General features: G+C 54.4%; 2 protein-coding genes across 7 annotated transcripts in view; both read left to right on the top strand.

Annotated features, from left to right (window-relative positions):
- SRGAP3 (SLIT-ROBO Rho GTPase activating protein 3) overlaps positions 1 to 11,282 on the top strand; it is a 69,356-nt gene extending 58,074 nt beyond the window's left edge. For both annotated transcript variants that reach the window (XM_085235582.1, XM_085235581.1), the window contains exons 16-22: positions 1,410 to 1,515; positions 1,757 to 1,984; positions 2,652 to 2,731; positions 4,613 to 4,793; positions 5,184 to 5,333; positions 5,651 to 5,978; positions 8,043 to 11,282. In XM_085235582.1, coding sequence (XP_085091708.1) covers positions 1,410 to 1,515; positions 1,757 to 1,984; positions 2,652 to 2,731; positions 4,613 to 4,793; positions 5,184 to 5,333; positions 5,651 to 5,978; positions 8,043 to 8,459 — 1,490 coding nt within the window. In that variant the 3' untranslated portion in view covers positions 8,460 to 11,282. The remainder of the gene's footprint in view (positions 1 to 1,409; positions 1,516 to 1,756; positions 1,985 to 2,651; positions 2,732 to 4,612; positions 4,794 to 5,183; positions 5,334 to 5,650; positions 5,979 to 8,042) is intronic.
- A 3,429-nt stretch (positions 11,283 to 14,711) lies between these two features.
- RAD18 (RAD18 E3 ubiquitin protein ligase) overlaps positions 14,712 to 16,445 on the top strand; it is a 35,794-nt gene continuing 34,060 nt past the window's right edge. For 4 of the 5 annotated variants that reach the window (XM_085235789.1, XM_085235791.1, XM_085235788.1 and 1 more), the window contains exons 1-2: positions 14,712 to 14,869; positions 15,282 to 15,363. In XM_085235789.1, the coding sequence (XP_085091915.1) occupies positions 14,816 to 14,869; positions 15,282 to 15,363 (136 nt within the window). In that variant the 5' untranslated portion in view covers positions 14,712 to 14,815. Of the gene's footprint in view, positions 14,870 to 15,281; positions 15,364 to 15,724; positions 15,875 to 16,445 lie in introns of those variants that run through there. The other variant, XM_085235787.1, reaches the window with a different exon arrangement.

Below are 16,445 nucleotides of genomic sequence, written 5' to 3'. Positions count from 1 at the left end.
GTAGCTGTTTGAAATTTGATGTGTAAAACAGTGCAACAGACCTGTAACACTGCAAGCAAAGGAAGCTATTTCTGCGCCAGGCCCTCGCCCCAGGCAGGGAGCTCGCTGGGCCGTGAACAGACTGCAGCCACCCCTGGGCTCTGCAGCAGCGGGAGCAGAGCTCTGGGAAGTGTGCCTGGTGCTGTGCAGCCAACCCTAATTAATGCTGGTTTGCACCATTTGTTAAGCTTTTGGGGCTTCTCGTTGCAAACATAATCAGTTAACTTCCTGGGTTCTGCCCCTGGGAGCTGCACGGTTCCCTGCCAGCGTGATGGGGTGATGATAAAGGAAGAGCTGTTTTCTCCTTTTGCTTTATGGGGAACTGAGAATTTACGTGGAGACATCCCTTAAACATGCATGGAAGCAGATGGGTAGGAAAGGCTCTTTGCTAGCAAAGGTTCCTTCTGGGGTATGCTTGTGTTATGGAGCGATTGGTTACTCCATTTATCCTCTGAATTGTAGCCAGTTGAAACATTTTGGTACATAGAAAGGCAGGAACTTCAAGCCAGCTTGTTCCTCTGGGTTTCAGAACAGATGCCTGTTGTATTGCTTTATCACGTGTTTGATATTTTTATTTTTAATGTATTCTTAAATACAAATGGAAGAAATAAAGAACCGGTAAGCTGTAGTGTGATGAATTCATTCCTCAGAAGGAAAAAAGTTCTGAAACAAAATATTATAAAGATTTCTGGTTTTGGATTGAAGCCAAAATTGGTTCTGAATTTTTGAATGAATGGCAGCCTGGCAGTGTGCCAGGGAAGTTCATTCTGATTAGCAAATGTCAGTTTGAGCCAGCACGGGGGAAGGAGCCCTCCACTGATGTGGTTTGTTCCACGCCTCGAGGGCTGCCTGGCCCCAGGCTTTGGTGCTCTTTGCCAAAGGGCAGAAGTGAATCTTAAAGTGCCAACACAGATTAAATTCCCTTTAAAACCAGTGGGAAACTTAAGCAGAAGGACTGAGGAAGACCTGATATTTATACCCACGAAAGAGCAAAGCTAATAAAAACCTTATCTTAAAATCTGCACTAGAACACCAAAGGATGTGCTGCTTTCCAGTGCCAAAATGGCTGAAGCTTTTGAAAAACAGGAACTGCTGAATAAGTAACTAAATAATGCATTAACAGGCATTTTAAAAATGAAACCATGGAAATGCCTTTATTTGCTTTTACACTAAATCTTGGCTGTACGTAGGAGTTGACCAGTGGAAGAGTATTGTGCTGATTCTCTGCTGAATCCAGTGGATTGAATCAGGATTTGTGCTATTGTTTTCCTTGTGTAGTTGGCTACTAAATCAGAAGTAAGTCCCTTTAGTGCCACGTGCTCTAGTCCTTAGAAGTTTTAAAGATGTACTTCTTATTCCATGTGTTCCAGAAACGGAGAATCCCACCGAGAGGGTGCACCAGATCCAGCAAATCATCGTCACCCTGCCCCGGGCTGTCATTGTTGTCATGAGATATCTATTTGCTTTCCTCAATCAGTGAGTCTCTTTCTTTCTTTCCTAACTTGCTCATTATCTGCCTTTATTTCAGTGCCTCTCTGTCTTTTTTTCTGTGAGTTACTTTTGGTATTGCCACAGAGTTGTATTTTGCCTCTTCGTCGGCGTGGCCTGGCTGTGTTTGGGGAAGATGACTTTGGGTGCTGGGGGGGCTTTGGTGGGACATCTCTCTGAGCTAACAGGGACAGAGGATACCTCACCTCTCTAATGTGTGTGCTTGCAGCTTGTCACAGTACAGCGATGAGAACATGATGGATCCCTACAACCTGGCCATCTGCTTTGGGCCCACTCTGATGCACATCCCAGATGGGCAGGATCCGGTGTCCTGTCAAGCCCATGTCAATGAGGTCATCAAAACCATCATCATCAACCACGAGGGCATCTTCCCCAGCCACAGAGAGCTGGAAGGACCTGTCTATGAGAAGTGCATGACTGGAGGGGAGGAATACTGGTAAGGAGCAGGGGTAGAACTTCATTGCATTCAGAACCCAGCAAAACCAGATCCCCTCGTTGGATTTATCTTCTTGTGCTGCAAATTAGGAGTGAATCTCTGACAAAAGGGAGGGCTTTGGAGGATTCATGATAAGCAGAACTGACTCCAGCTGCATGAGTGTAAGATAAGGGCTGTGGGGATCAGATCCCTGAGAGGATGAGTCGTGAAGAAAGCTTTGAGCAAGTTCAGGTGTAATATTCAGGGCAGCTGAGTACAGTGCTGGGATGGCTTTGACTCTGCCGATGCAGTGTGCCCTTTTACCTTTATTTTTGGTAAATGTTACAAATAAGGTATGCAAGAGCTGGGGATAAAATGCTAAATATCATTGTGAATGAATAGGAAATTTTACTTGTTATCCCTTGTTTTTATTTTGCCAAATATGAGTAACATGCATGAGCAATGGGACATGAAGTTCAGGGCTTGAACTTTGTGGTGGTGCACGTGTCTGCCGTACTCAGAGCAGTTCAAAGGTTTGCTGTGATTTTGTAGGACTGAGATACTTATTTTAAAATGAAACCCAGAACTCCTTTGAGTATCACTGGGGCTCCTCAACAACTTATTTTTGTAAAGTGCCTTGGGAACAGAATATTGTTCTCTCTTTTAAAGCACCATGTGTTTATTTCAGCGACAGCCCTCACAGTGAGCCGGGCACCATTGATGAAGTTGACCACGACAATGGCACGGAGCCACACACCAGTGATGATGGTGAGCGTGCACATGAGCTACAGGAACTTGGATCTGTGTTAGGAGGACTGTGCATATAGGAAAGTACTGTGTACTTTGCCCCCCATCACATCAGGCTGGACTGCTGCCTGGCATGCAGATCTTTGTGTGTTTGGCAGTGTTCGTGCATGTTAGTTAATGTTGCTTATAGGTTTTCCTTGTAGGATGTGCGAGGACTGCAGTCTGACTCCAGGGAAGAGAACAGGAGTTGTTTTTGTGGACTTCATATCGATCACAAAGGCGAGTGCAAGACCAGGGTGCAGGCAGAACTGGGCGTGAGGTGTGCTCATTACAAGCTGTGGTGCCCAGAGCCAGAGAAAGCAATGGCCTTTCCCTGCCCATGAGTCACCTGCAACTTCACTGCAGGCTGGGAATCGAGCTGGTGCTGCTGAGAGACGGCCGACATCATCGCACGGCGGCAGTGCCTCTGTGAGACTGTGCTGTGTGGCGGGGTGCTGCACAGCTGAGCGCTCCTCTCCTGGTGTCTTGCCCCTATGCCTCCTGTTCTGCCAAACACTGATGCTCCCTGGCTGGCTGGCTGCAGTGCGGTCTGCCTGCAGGGGGGAGCACGCAGCTGGGTTGGGCAGAATGCAGCCTGAGGTGTGTCTGCACAAAGTACCTCTGTGGTTGTCCATGTGATAAGCAGCCAGGAGCAGGGTGAGAAGATGAAGGAGAGCAAGCTGCCTTTCAGCCAATTTTTTGCCTGGGTGGTCACATTAATAGCTGTGATTGGAGTTTCTGGGTGATTAACTGTGGTGCAAGTATAGAGAAGAGCATCTTTATTTTGTGAATGTACGTGTCCCTTCTTCCCCTCACGCTATGCACCCCTCCTGCTGGGAAACTCAATATTTTATCTGGCTTGGAAAGCCCTTCTGTTAGTCTCCTCCTTATGTATCCTCCTTCATTCCCCATCGATCGGTGGTGGTAGACCCAGGCACAGTGGTGCTCACACTGGTGCAGCCATATTTTGGGCTGTCCATGGAAATGACCTGTCTGCCATCGTGTCGAGAGGGGACACGGTTTGTGTTCGCCTCCCACCTGTGTCCTTCAGTGCTTCCTGCTCTGAGCAGAGCAGCAGGTCGCACCCCAGTGTGGAGCCCATGGTTGGTGACAGCGCACATGGAACAGAGCGGGTTTCCATGTTCTCATGAGAACGTGGCAGATCTGAAGGAGCTGGGCTGAACTGCCTTGTTCAGCTTTGCTCTTGTCCAAACACTGTCAGTCCTCGTGGGGTTTAGAACATTTGATATCTCTGCGGGGTTATGTTAGCTGTTTGTTGCTGGCTCCAATAGCAGTCAGAGTGGCCGAGTGGTGGCTGGTGATCTTGCACCTCCTTCTGGGCAGGGAGATGAGTTCAGAGCTGATACTGTCATTTCTGTAGGGATCTCCAAAGGGGCATTTGTTGTTCATCAGTAATTCAGGCCAAGCTGTCTCCAGGGTGAGGGAAGGAATTGAAGAGAATGTAATGAGAGAGGGGAGGTGGAGTTGGGTGTTGTATCTGATACAGCTTGGTGAGACCTCGGTCTGGAAGATAATGGTGTTCTGTAACCAAAGAAGTCACTTTACTGGAAGAAAATATGAGTGTAGACAAAGATGCCATATGTACACAGGGAAATTTCAGCTGCTTCCCATCTGGTTTGCAGCTTTTTGTAGTTTGTGAGCCTCTGAGAAATTCCAGGAAGGCTGAAAGGACAAAAAGAATTGGTTGCTCTAAAAATAAGATGGTTTGTGCTCAGTGTAAGATGCTCTTGGGAAGCTTGGGCAGCAGGATGAGAGCTGCTCAGGTGAGGTTTCCTCATTCTGGGGCTTACTGTGCCCTCATGATTGTCATACTTCTCTGTCTGTGTTTCTTTTCCTTTGCAGAAGTGGAGCAGATTGAAGCCATAGCAAAGTTTGACTATGTTGGACGGTCTCCACGAGAGCTGTCCTTTAAGAAAGGGGCGTCGCTCCTCCTGTACCATCGGGCATCAGAAGATTGGTGGGAAGGGAGACACAACGGTGTGGATGGCCTTATTCCCCACCAATACATTGTGGTGCAAGACATGTAAGTAAAGGCACTGTGTGCTGACCCGGGATGTCAGAATCACCTCCGTACATGAGGTCCATCTTTAGCTGCTTAAATAGGTCTGGTTTTCCCAGATTTTTAATGGCTTGAGAAATCTGGAACACATGCCTCTCCATGTGTTGGCTTAGGTTGTCTCTGGTTCAAGCTGACATAGCCAAGCACTAAATACTGTCCTTGGTGTGCCTACACCATGTCTGTCCCTGACTGCTCTAGGAGGCAGGATGCAGATGCAGCGTTGGTCTCTCTCTGTGTATGTAGCTGCTGTTGCACGCTACTCGCTCTGCCTGTCCTCACAGATGCCACTCCTGTTATAAGTACCACACCCTGATTCATTACAGTGGCAGCCTGAATGGGATCTCGTTTCCACAGGGATGATGCCTTCTCTGACAGCCTGAGCCAGAAGGCAGACAGCGAGGCAAGCAGCGGCCCGCTGCTGGATGACAAGGCCTCCTCCAAGAACGACATCCAGTCCCCGACGGATCACCTTGTGGACTACGGCTTTGGCGGAGTCATGGGCCGGTAGGGAGCTCTCCTTTTCCTGCAGACACAAAGGTGGTCACTGTCACGTGCAGGGAGAGTCAGAGTGCAGGGCAGAAGGGAACGTTCTGTTCATGTGGATTGCCATTGTAGGTCTTAACAACTAAAATGGTACAATGCTGTCCCTTTCTCAGCGCTGGCTAAAATGTCTGTCTGTCCTCTTGCTTTAGTCTTCTGGAGCTGAAGGGGTTGAATCTGATTTGGTCTGGCTTCCCAGAGCTAAGAGATTGCCTTGCAGCATGCAAGCAGACGCCTTATCTGACGCGTGGTGACCCGCTCTTGTGATGAATTCTTTGCAGAATGAGATTGAGGTCTGACGGCGCAGCTATCCCTCGCCGTCGAAGCGGGGGGGACACCCACAGCCCACCCCGGGGGCTGGGTCCTGGCATAGACACTCCTCCTCGAGCGGCCGCCTGCCCTAGCAGCCCCCACAAAATTCCTCTAAGCAGAGGCAGGATTGAGAGCCCTGAAAAGCGCAGGATGGCGACATTCGGCAGTGCAGGGAGCATCAATTTCCCAGACAGGAAGGCCTTGTCTGACGGCCACCCGCTGCGATCGACCTGTGGATCCACCAGGCACAGTAGTCTTGGAGATCAGAAATCCCTAGAAGCAGAAGCACTTGCCGAGGTAAGAGGGTGGTGAGTGGCTCCTGGTGCCCACGGATCGAGAGGTAAAACTCAGGGGTGAGCACTGCAGAGCCCCTTTTGTCTCACAGCACTTCAGAGTGTTGGAGCTGTTGCAGCTGCAGTGGTTTAGAGATGGAAGCCAGCAGTGTGCTGTCAGCTCCTCCAGCCCTGTTGGTCGGCCTAACAGGAGGTACTGCTGCTCCACATACCTTGCTTCTACACTACAACAGGCAGAGATGTTCAGTGCACCACTGAAATGCGCTGCCGTCCCCTCGCAGGGAAGGACGTGCATTACCTTCATTGGGCACTCCATAGGAAGCAGCCGTAAGTCAGAATTCAGTTGGTGCTTAGTTAGTGCGTTTCAGGTTTTTTTGGTGGCTACGTGTAGGACCTCAGAACGTTAGTCTAAGCACAGTGGGATGTCCCCAGCCATACACATGGTCTGCAGCATCGCCGCAGTTTCATGCTGCTTGTTCAGTGTACTCTGCTGTCAGCACAGCCTGTGGTCTGCTCTCCTTGCTGCTAGCTGGGGGCTGTCAGCCAGGCGCCACTAACCCCATTAACAACTGGAGTGCTGTACTTCCATGGAGCAAGCCGCAGCATTCCCGTGCCTCTGTGTGACCGCGGCCACGCAGAAGAGTCCCACGTGCCAGCACTTCCAGGCCACGTGCTGCGTGCCGCTCCTGGCCGGGCACGATGGAGGTGGGAGAAGAATGGCTGCTGGAAACGCTGCTGCCTGTCACATGGAAGGATCTTCTGTGGGGCTTAGCAGGTTACGCGTAAAACTACCTGCTTTCAGTGGGATAAGTAAAAGTAATGGCAGAAAGGAAGAACTCTTGCTGCCCTGTCTGCTTTTCCACCAATCACGCTCCTTGTGCGCTTGCTCTGCAGCACTCTGCCCGGCTTCTCTGTTCATCAAGAGCTTGTGTGTGATGTGAACCAACCTCGGGTGCAGGGGGTGCCTCCAGAGGAGCGGGGAGTGCTGGGGGTGGAGCACCATCTGCCCCCTTTCCTTTCCTTCACTTTGTTTTTTTAAACTCTGGAAAGGATTCTTGCTCAGCTGATTAAAATAAGCGTTTACCGTGAAGTCAGTTGGACTGAACTTGGTAGTCCTAAGGCTGAGCTGTGGGAGAATTATTTCCACTCATTTTCTGCACAGTTTAATATAATTAATTGGAGCTAACTTGATAATTAATTCCCTTCAGCTGAACATGATCTAAGGCTTACTAAGTATTTTGTATACACGAGAAGACACAAGGACCTGTCTGCACGAGGAGAGCGAGGAGAGTTGAGCGGAGTTACTTCTGAATTGGTGGATTCGATTGCTGTGAATCACTTTTCAGATGGTCTCTGAGTTAAAGTGGCCTTAATTCATTTAAGGCTGACTGAAATGAAGCCAAGTTAGGGCCTCTCTATCTCTGAGTGTGAAGGTCAGCAGCCAGTTGTAGGCAGTTGACCAAATTTGCTTTAAGTTTACGTTTTCCACTGACTTGGGCTCCTGTCTGACAGATCTCTTGGGCAGACCCAGGGACACCACGCGCTGGGTGGCCGGGCGGTGCCGGCTGTGGGGGGCCCTGGTTCCGGCGGTGGGAGACGGGGACCTGCAGCCCCTGTGCTGTGGGGGGTGCCTGGGGCTGCCTCCCCCAGCCCTGAGCCCCTCGTGCCGCCCACCCCGTGCACATCGCTGCCTTTCTGCCGCATCCTGAGCGGCACGCGGGGAGCGGAGGTCCTGCGCGCCTGTCGGAGGGTGCAGGGCTGCGGCTTGGGAGCGGGGGGAGGGGTCTGTCCGTGGGGGGGCAGGGTGCAGGTACCGGGGTCGGTGTCGCATGTCGCGTGGGATTTATTGCTTTTAGAGTCCAAAGCTTTTAGTGACCGAAGCCCCGCTGACATCCGAGCCAGCGGGCGCCTCCGCGCTGCCAGAGCGCGGGCTTTGTCTTCTCCCTAAGCTCCCGCTTTGCGCTGAGGGACTCCAAGGCCCGAGTTCCCCTGCAGCGCACAGGGCGGGGCGCCCGGGGCGGGGCGCGGTGCCGCGGCTCTGACCTCCTTGTGCCGCTGCGGTTGGCAGGACATCGAGAAGACCATGAGCACGGCGCTGAACGAGCTGCGGGAGCTGGAGCGGCAGAACACGGCCAAGCAGGCTCCCGACGTGGTGCTGGACACGCTGGAGCTCCTGAAGAACCCCCCGCTGGGCGCCGCCAACTCGGAGCCCGCCAGTCCCCTGCACACCATCCTCATCCGGGACCCCGATGCGGCCATGCGGCGCAGCAGCAGCTCCACCGCCGAGATGATGACCACCTTCAAGCCGGCGCTATCGGCCCGCCTGGCCGGGGCGCAGCTGCGGCCTCCCCCCATGCGCCCGGCGCGCCCCGCGGTGCAGCACCGCTCCAGCAGCAGCAGCAGCTCGGGGGTGGGCAGCCCCGCCATCACCCCCACCGAGAAGCTGTTCCCCAGCGGCGCGGCGGACAAGTCGGGCACCATGTAGTCGGGCACCACGTAGCCGGGCTGCGGTGCCGCGCTCGGGAGCAGTGACGGTGTGGCGCAGCTGTGGTGTGCAGGGAGGGCCCCGAACCGCTGGAACGCTCCCTGGGCTCACGGCCGTGTGGCAGAGGGGATGGCAGATCTGCGTGTCATCACTGGAGAATACGCGTTATATGTAGAAGTATATATTAAAAAAGTGTACAGAATTTGGTGACTTTTTTAAAAAAGTAGATTTACCTCAGAAACTGGCTCTGAAATGTCCTCGCTAGAGACGCTGGGTTGGTTTTGTCACTTTTTCCAGGCTCTTTGTGTGTGTGCGTGGCCCTGCATAGCAGCTGTGTGCCGAGTAATGCCAGGCTGCACCCTGCGCTGCTGGGGAAGCAGGAGGGGCTCGGCAGGCTCTGCTGGCACAGCCAGGTGCAGCGCAGGCCCTGGGTGGGGCTTCAGCATCAGCAGCGGGTAAGAACTGGCACCAAACCTGTGATAAAGCGTAAATAGAGAACTTACACAGTCTCAGATGATTCTTTTTCCCCCTTTCCCCGTAACGCTTTTTTTTTTTTTTTTTTTTTTTTAGTTTTACCTATCAATATCTCAACAAATGGGGCTGAAGGTGAGGGGGCTCCGGGGTGGCGACTCCTGGGCGGTTGCACGGCAGTACGTGAGGGTCTTGATTCAGATCGTGTCTTCTTGCATGCAAAGCATGAGCCATATTTGACCATGTCAGACGTATAGCCGATCTGATGGGGCGATATTTTGCACTTTCTGTACTGTACTATGTAATGCAGCGGTTTGAGTTTATGCAAAGAAACTGACAGTTTGTTTTTCCTCGGAACATTTAACCCAGAGAAAAAAGACGTATGCAGAAAGAGCTGGGGATTGCATGGGGTTTGTCTGATAGCCACGTCTGTGTAGTGCTGAATCCAAGACGCTCTGTGCTCCTCCTGCAGTCTCCCTCCCTGTGCAGGTTTCTGCGCTGTGACCCGTGCTGTAATTCAGCCCCATCCCCACCATCGCTCCCAGAGCAGTGCCTGACTGCCGGCCCGCAGCCCCCTCGGCCCCCAGGCAGCGCGGTGGGGCAGCAGCACTGCAGCTGTGGGCACGGCAGCTCCGGGTGCCGCTGCTGTGCAGGGCTGTGCGCCCGCTCTGCTCTTTGTCGCTGTATTCGCTTCAGTGCTGGGAAGTAACTGTTGAAGTGTAAGCTGTACAAAAATAGGGTAAGATTAGATGAAAGCCAATGCCGCTCACCGGATCTTTGCACTTAGTAGGTAGCTCAATGTACAAATAAAAAATAACGTTAAAAAAAGAAATAAAAGCAGCAACCTAACCTTTCAGTGTACATAGTGGGGGAAAGTACTGTACGTAGTGGTTCTGTCGTTGTTCCTCGGTATAACGCTGTAAGGGGAAATGGTGTTGACGTGCTTGTCGATTAACATAGGTGACATTTGTAACTACCACCATTAGTTCCTATGGATGTTTATTTTTCTCCATGGTTTCTCCCCTCCCTACACGTGGGCTGACCCTGCGGCAGGGCGGCAGTCCCAGCAGCCGCGCCGTTTGGTGCAGCTGAGGGGGAGCAGACCTGCTGTGCTCGGAGCTGTGCAGTCATTGCCGGCCGTGTTTTCCATTCGGTTCCTGGAGAACATTCACTTTGCTCTTCTGTTTATTTCCTTTATTTTTTAATATACTTTCAGAGATGACATGGGAGCAAACTGTATTTGTTGGGTTTGGTTTTTTTCCTACCTTCTTTTGAAGATGCGGTACAAATGCCAGTGTTTTTCTATTAAATTATTGCCTTTTGTTTTGTTTTGTTGTGGGTTTTTAATACGATTATTTTCTTAACTTTAAGTGCCTTTTTGAGCACCAGAACAAATGCTTGGAATCGATGTCCTTGGAGCTGCGTCCCGATTTCCTTTGTACAGTTACGTTATGCTGTGGCTGATTGCTTTTGAAGTACTGCTAATTATTATTTTTGTTTTTTAATGAAAGGAAGCCGAGACGTTTTGTTGAAGAGTAAGCAACCCCTTTTTAATACGGTATTCAATTGTAGTTTTAACTACTGTAAATTCAGGGGGGGAGGGAAATGTATTTTTCTGTATCTTGGCACAAAATGTAACCACATGGTAGGAGTATCGTAACTGGAACCCGCTCATGTTCTGTGAGTGACTTTATCCTGCTCCTCGGTATCTCTTCCAAGGCTCGAGGACTGGAGGCTCACCGAGTCCGGGGGCTTGGCTGCAGCCTGCAGGCGGTCGGGGCCCCGGGGCCCTCCCTGCTGAGCGCCGGGCACGGCCGTGGCCCGCGGGAGGTGGGGCCGCCCCGGGGGCTTCTCTGCCATGCAGAGCTGGTGCCGCCCCGGCGCCTGCAGCCCCCAACCCCGAGCCCGTCCCAGGACCGCGGCCGGCCGAGTGAGCGTTGCTACGGGAGGCCCTCGTGCCCGGCCCTGGGGCTGCGATGGCTGCACATCTCTCGTCCTTCGGCTGCAGCGCGCCCGGTGCCCTTCTTGCAGTGCTGGGCTGGGTACCGAACGAGCAGCGCTGTGTTTTCACAGTGTGGCGCAGGACCTCCCGAGGCTGATGGGCTCCTGGTGCTGGGCTGCGTGCTCTGCTGGGCTTTGGTTCTGTCAGGAAACCTCAGGAACTGCTGTGGGCTGCCCCTCGTCGCGGTCGTCGTCCTCCCCGTGGGTGTTGTCTCTGTAATGTATGGTGCGATGCCGTCAGCTAGAGCGGTTGGGTCCTCTGTCCTGTGCGCCGATGATGCCGTGTAGATGGAGCCACTGCTTGGAGGTGGACTCGTCCTGTTGAATAAAACTGCTTCACTTTTCTCAAAATCACCCGTTGTGGTTTCAGTGTTTGCCGCCCCGCTGCTGCCTGGGGAGCTGCAGGGCTCTGTCCTGTATCCCGTCCCTCACCTCTGAGGTTCTGTGCCCCACTCCTGGCCCTGGCAGCGCCTCGCAGCCAGCACTGAGCGCCTGGCACTGCCACTGCATGTGGCTGCCGTGCCTGCAGGGCTCTGCCCTGTGGTGTGTTGAGTCCAGCTGCTGAGAGTACAGATGGATGTTTTGCTTTCAGCTGTAGACAAGTGGGGAAGATACATGGGGAACCTAAAACTTCCAGCAGGTGTAAATTTGTACATTTCTATGGATGTGGGAGGACTTGCATGGATCTACACCATGTATTCCAGAACTGTTTGTTTTTCATTTAAAATGCCTTTTTGCAAAGTCAACGGGAATGTTAACCGAAGTGTGAACAAGTCTTTGCCTGGAAGATCCCCACACCAAACCTCCAGGGATGGGAGTGCAGGTGAGGAGGTGGGTGCTGCTGGGACGGGCAGGGATGCTGGTACTCATGCTGGGCTGGGGCCGTCTGCTCTTAGCTTCAGCTCAATGAGACATGCTGTCCTGTCAATGCAAACGCTACAGTTGTCTGAACAAGATAGTAAGTCCATAAACAAGGGGAGGCAGGGGATGTTTAGGTGGGATCAGATGCAAATGTTTAAAAGCCCGGGTGTAGGGGATGTCCTTATGGGTGGCCACGTGGGCAGGGTGTGCTGGGCTGAGCCGCCTCCCTTCCCGGGCGAGGAGAAGCCCTGTGCCCGCCTAACAGCCATGGCTTGGTCCGTGTCCCCGGCACGGCGGTGATGGAACTGCACTGCATGGGCCTGGAGCTGCACAGGGGCGGTGCTGGGCCCCGCCGTGCAAGCAGGGCTCGTGCAGGGGCGGCTCACCAGGTCCGTGCTGGGAGCGTTTGGGGCGATCGCGACTACAGCTGTTGCTGCTACAGCGCTTTCCCCAGCACTGAACTCTGAGCCGCTCTAAGCAGTTTAGCTCGTTAATGTTCGTGAATCGGTATGAGATTATCTTGAAATGGAGAGCTGCTTTGGCGGGGAAGCACAGAGAGGGCCGGCTCCAGCCTGAGAGCCGACTGCTTGTGCGGCAGGCAGCCCTGAACGGGCGCTGCGTGGGCTCGCGGTGTCGGGCGGACATCTGCGGCTCTGCCAACGGGTACCGGGAGCGCAGTGCGGGCCGAGGGCAGGTGCGGGACCGGAGCTCGCCCCGCAGTTCCGTCCCGGGTTCCCGGGTGGGGGCTGTGCAGCTGCGCGGGGCTCCGCGGGGGCACGCGGGGGTTTGAGAGCCACTTCAGCTGCAAGTTCCCGCGCCGAGCAAAGCTCCACCGGCGATCCGTGTGCGGCCGGAGGTGCGCGCAGCCCCGCGGCCGCCAGAGGGCGCCGCCCGCCGCCACCTCGGAGCGGCGCGTCGGGCGGGGCGGGGCGGGGCGGGGCGGGGCGGGCGGGGGTCGCGTCCGTCATCTGCGGGGCTTTGATGGAGGCGGCGATCGTCTCGCGTGCGCTGTGTCCGTCAGCAGCCTGTCCGTGTGGCACGGGATGGCGCGGGATGAAAAGAGAACGCAGGAGCGAAATGGAAAAAAGGCGGTGGCAGGACGTGGAGTGATTAATGCTCTGAGCCTCGACACAGAGCACTGTGAGTGCTTTCCGTCCTGCTGGCTGAATTAAATGAGACACATAAGTGGAAATGTTTAATTCCCCCCACCCCACATTTAAAATCAGTGAAGTGCTTTTACCAAATGAGGTAAAGATTTTCCATCTCTCTCTAAGGCAGAAGCGGAGCGATGTGCCGTGGCACAGCCGTGCCCGCCCGTACTGATCCCCTCCCTGTCCTCAGCTCCACTGCAGGAGCTCTGCACCCGCGCGGTGAAAATCAGCTCTCCCCACTTTTGTTGGAATGAGAAATTAAAAAAGATGGCTGATACAGCCCTGCAGGCCGCTCTCCATAGAGACACTGCAGACAGCCTTCAGCAGGCACTGGGGATCGTGGTCTTCTCCATCTCCTGGAAGTACCGCAGCACGGTGGGTTGGAGTGTTTGCCACGTTTTCCCAAGGGAAAGGAGCCAAGCAGGCAGTGCATGAAGTGATCGTGGCAATGTCTGGCTGAACCAAACCAGCCCTTTCTGAAAACTCTCCCATTTGTAGATTCTTCCCCCCCGGTGCCCCATGGCATTTCTCACTGCCCTCAGTCAGCCCCGACCCATCAGCATCGCTGCGTTATCAGATGCTCAGATTGGCTGTGCTCACTGCGTCCATCTCATGACAGTTTAAGAGAAAGTTAAATATTATTTCTGGCTGCTCCAGATGCTCACTCTGACAGCTCTGCGATGGAAGTTTCCAGACTGCTCTTCTGAGCTGTGACATTTTTTCCATTGATTTACACTGGTCTGAAACCACTGAAGAAGACAAACAAACCTGTAAAGGAAGAGAGTTTTCACCGTGCTGTCGAGGCACTTCTGCATGAGAAGAGCAGGTGCCCATGGAGCTGTGGTGTGGGCAGAGGTGGCACTGGGAGCAGCAGCCAGCATCGTCCCTGCTGCGGGGCAAACCTTGGGGCAAGCACCACGCAGTGCAGGATCCCCGCACAGCCTCCCCCATCCCAGCGTGCCCACCGACCACATCCCGCAGTGCCGCGTCCCCGTGATTGTGGAACTCCTCCGTTTCAGGAGCCGTTTGTGTTGTGCTCATTCAGCTGAGGCCCCTTGCTGTCAGCCTGGTGGCGCGGTGTGGCACAAAGGGAGCACTGCCCGGAGATGCTCTCAGTCCCGCGTTACACGATGCCCGACACACGGGTTGTTACTGGGCGCTGCTTCTGTGCTTCGGACGGGAGGAGCTGAGCCACGGCAGCTCCTGCAGCCGCTGCCCATCCCGGCTTTGTCGGCGCAGCTTCACTTTGAAGCTTGCAGGTGGCTTTTGGTGGAGCAGTGGGAAACAACGTTGTGCTGGAAGGCCGATGTGGAGAGAAACAATACAAACAGATTCTCGATGCCAGAACCACCAGCGTGCTCAGCACTACTGCTTAGCAATGCGATAAATATCACATTTTAATTGAAGATAACGGGACTCTGAAAACCTCAGCTGCCAACAAGACCGCAAAAAGAAAGGATGAAATACAAACGGCTGATGAGTTCAGGTGGTGGTGTCATTATCAAAAGGTGTTTATTACGAACAGACGGGGTCGGTTCCGTGGCAGCCGGGCTGCGTGCGCTGCAGGTAACAGCGCGGTGATTTCCACCATCAGGAGCAACAGAGCCGAAGCGGTTGATAGAGACGTGCGAAAGGAAGGAGGCAGCGCCGGGCGTTACCGGCACGCGGACCGATTCGCGCAAAAAGAGCTGCGCAGCGACGGGACCGCGCCGCCACCGCCGGCCGCGCGCATGCGCAGAGCCGCGCGCCTCGGCAACGCGGCGCGGGACTACAGCTCCCGGCAGCCACCGCGACCGGAAGTGGCGCGCGACGGCGCGCGGGATTCGGACCGGGAGCGGCTCGGGCCGCGCCGCGGGGACCGGGCGTGGGATCATGGCGCTGGCACTGCCCGAGCCGCCGTGGCCGGCCAGCCTGTCACCGCTGAAGGTGCGTGGGGCGGGGCGGGGCGGGGCGGGGCTGGGGAGGGAGCGGGACGGCGGCCCTCGGGTCCCGGCCTCAGATGGAGAGCTGCTGCGGAGCCGCTGCGGGGATGGAGGCCAGGCCCGGGACTCTGGTACCTCACCGCGCTACCGCACCACACCACACCGCACCGCACCGTACTGTACCATACTGCACCGTGCCGTACCGCACCGCACTACCGTACCGTACCGTGCTACCATACCGTACCCTACCATACCATATCCTACCATACCATACCATACCATACCGTACCGTGCTACCATACCGTACCACCATACCGTACCATACCATACCATACTGTGCTACCATACCGCACCGCACCATACCGTGCTGGGCACAGCGGTGCCTTGGCCGCTCACCCAGCCCGCTCTCGTTGCAGGCCGTGGACGATCTGCTGCGCTGTGGGATTTGCTTCGATTACTTCAGCATCGCGGTGATCATCCCGCAGTGCTCCCATAACTGTAAGTGCGGCCCGTTCTGCCCTCTGCGGTCGCTGCCGCCCCGTCCCGCTGCTCGGTGCCCCGCTCCCTGCGCGATCCGTGGCGGCCCGCAGGCTGCGCCGTGGGTCCCGCTTTAGCCGGAGGCCCGCGGTTCCGTGACCTGAGCCGAGAGTCGCTGGTTGCGACCAGCGGTGCGCAGTCAGGGCAATCTTCCCTCTGCTCTGTGCGGCTCCCAGCAGCGCTGCTCTGCTGCGTCTCCCCGTCGTTACAAGCAGTGCAGGCCAAAACACGGCGGCCCCGTGGGCTGACCAAACCTTCAACTTCTTCGTGTGGGTGACAAAATTATAAAAAAAAGTCTTTGTGAGATTTTTCTCTCCTGCAGAGTTTCACAGGGCAGTCGTGGTTTGACCGTTTGTTACTTACCACCGTGTTGCACAGAGGTCTCTGGTTCTGCGCTTCCTTCCACAACGTGCAGCCCTTCCCTGTGTGGTTTGGGCAGTGGGGATGTTTTCCTGTGGAGGAGCAGTTTGGGGTGAGAGCTGTGAAGGCCACTGAACTTCTCTGACAATATGAAAACCTCTTGTTGGGGTCAGTGCACTTAGAGATCACCTGCTCCTGAAATCCTTCGCTTAAATGTCCTTCATTCAACCATGAGGGTGGAACAAAACCCAGTCTGTACTGCTGAGCCCATGAAGGGTTCTGAGGTACGGCTGTCTGTGTGGGGCTGCTGCCTGCTGGCTGCGGTAGCAAAGTGCTTCCCAGGAGTCGGAGAAGGGGGAAGCCCGCTGTCTTTTCTCACATTCAAATAAAGGCTTACAATTGTTTTGTTGGGAAACAGTAGCACTTCTTCCTTACGTGAAGGGGACATTGTAGCTTGGTGGTGAAATCTACTTTAGTTTGGCAAAGCTACAGGCATTGAGAAGGGCGTGCCTGCAGCAGGCGTGTCAGAGCTGCCTGTGAATTGGCTCTGATGCCTGTGGCTTCCAAAGGGGCTGCCTGCCTTGTTTGGCAGGTTCTCCTCTGATCCTCCCCTGCAATTTGCAGCAAGCCTCTGCAAATCAAGATTTCCTGAAATGTTTCCTACTAGGTTGTCTCTGTGTCAT

This window comes from Meleagris gallopavo, chromosome 14 (assembly GCF_905368555.1).
Source record: "Meleagris gallopavo chromosome 14, MGAL_WU_HG_1.1, whole genome shotgun sequence".
NCBI classification, from domain to species: Eukaryota; Metazoa; Chordata; class Aves; order Galliformes; family Phasianidae; genus Meleagris; species Meleagris gallopavo.
Note: the sequence above shows the minus strand (reverse complement) of the source record. Positions and strands in the feature narration are given on the sequence as shown.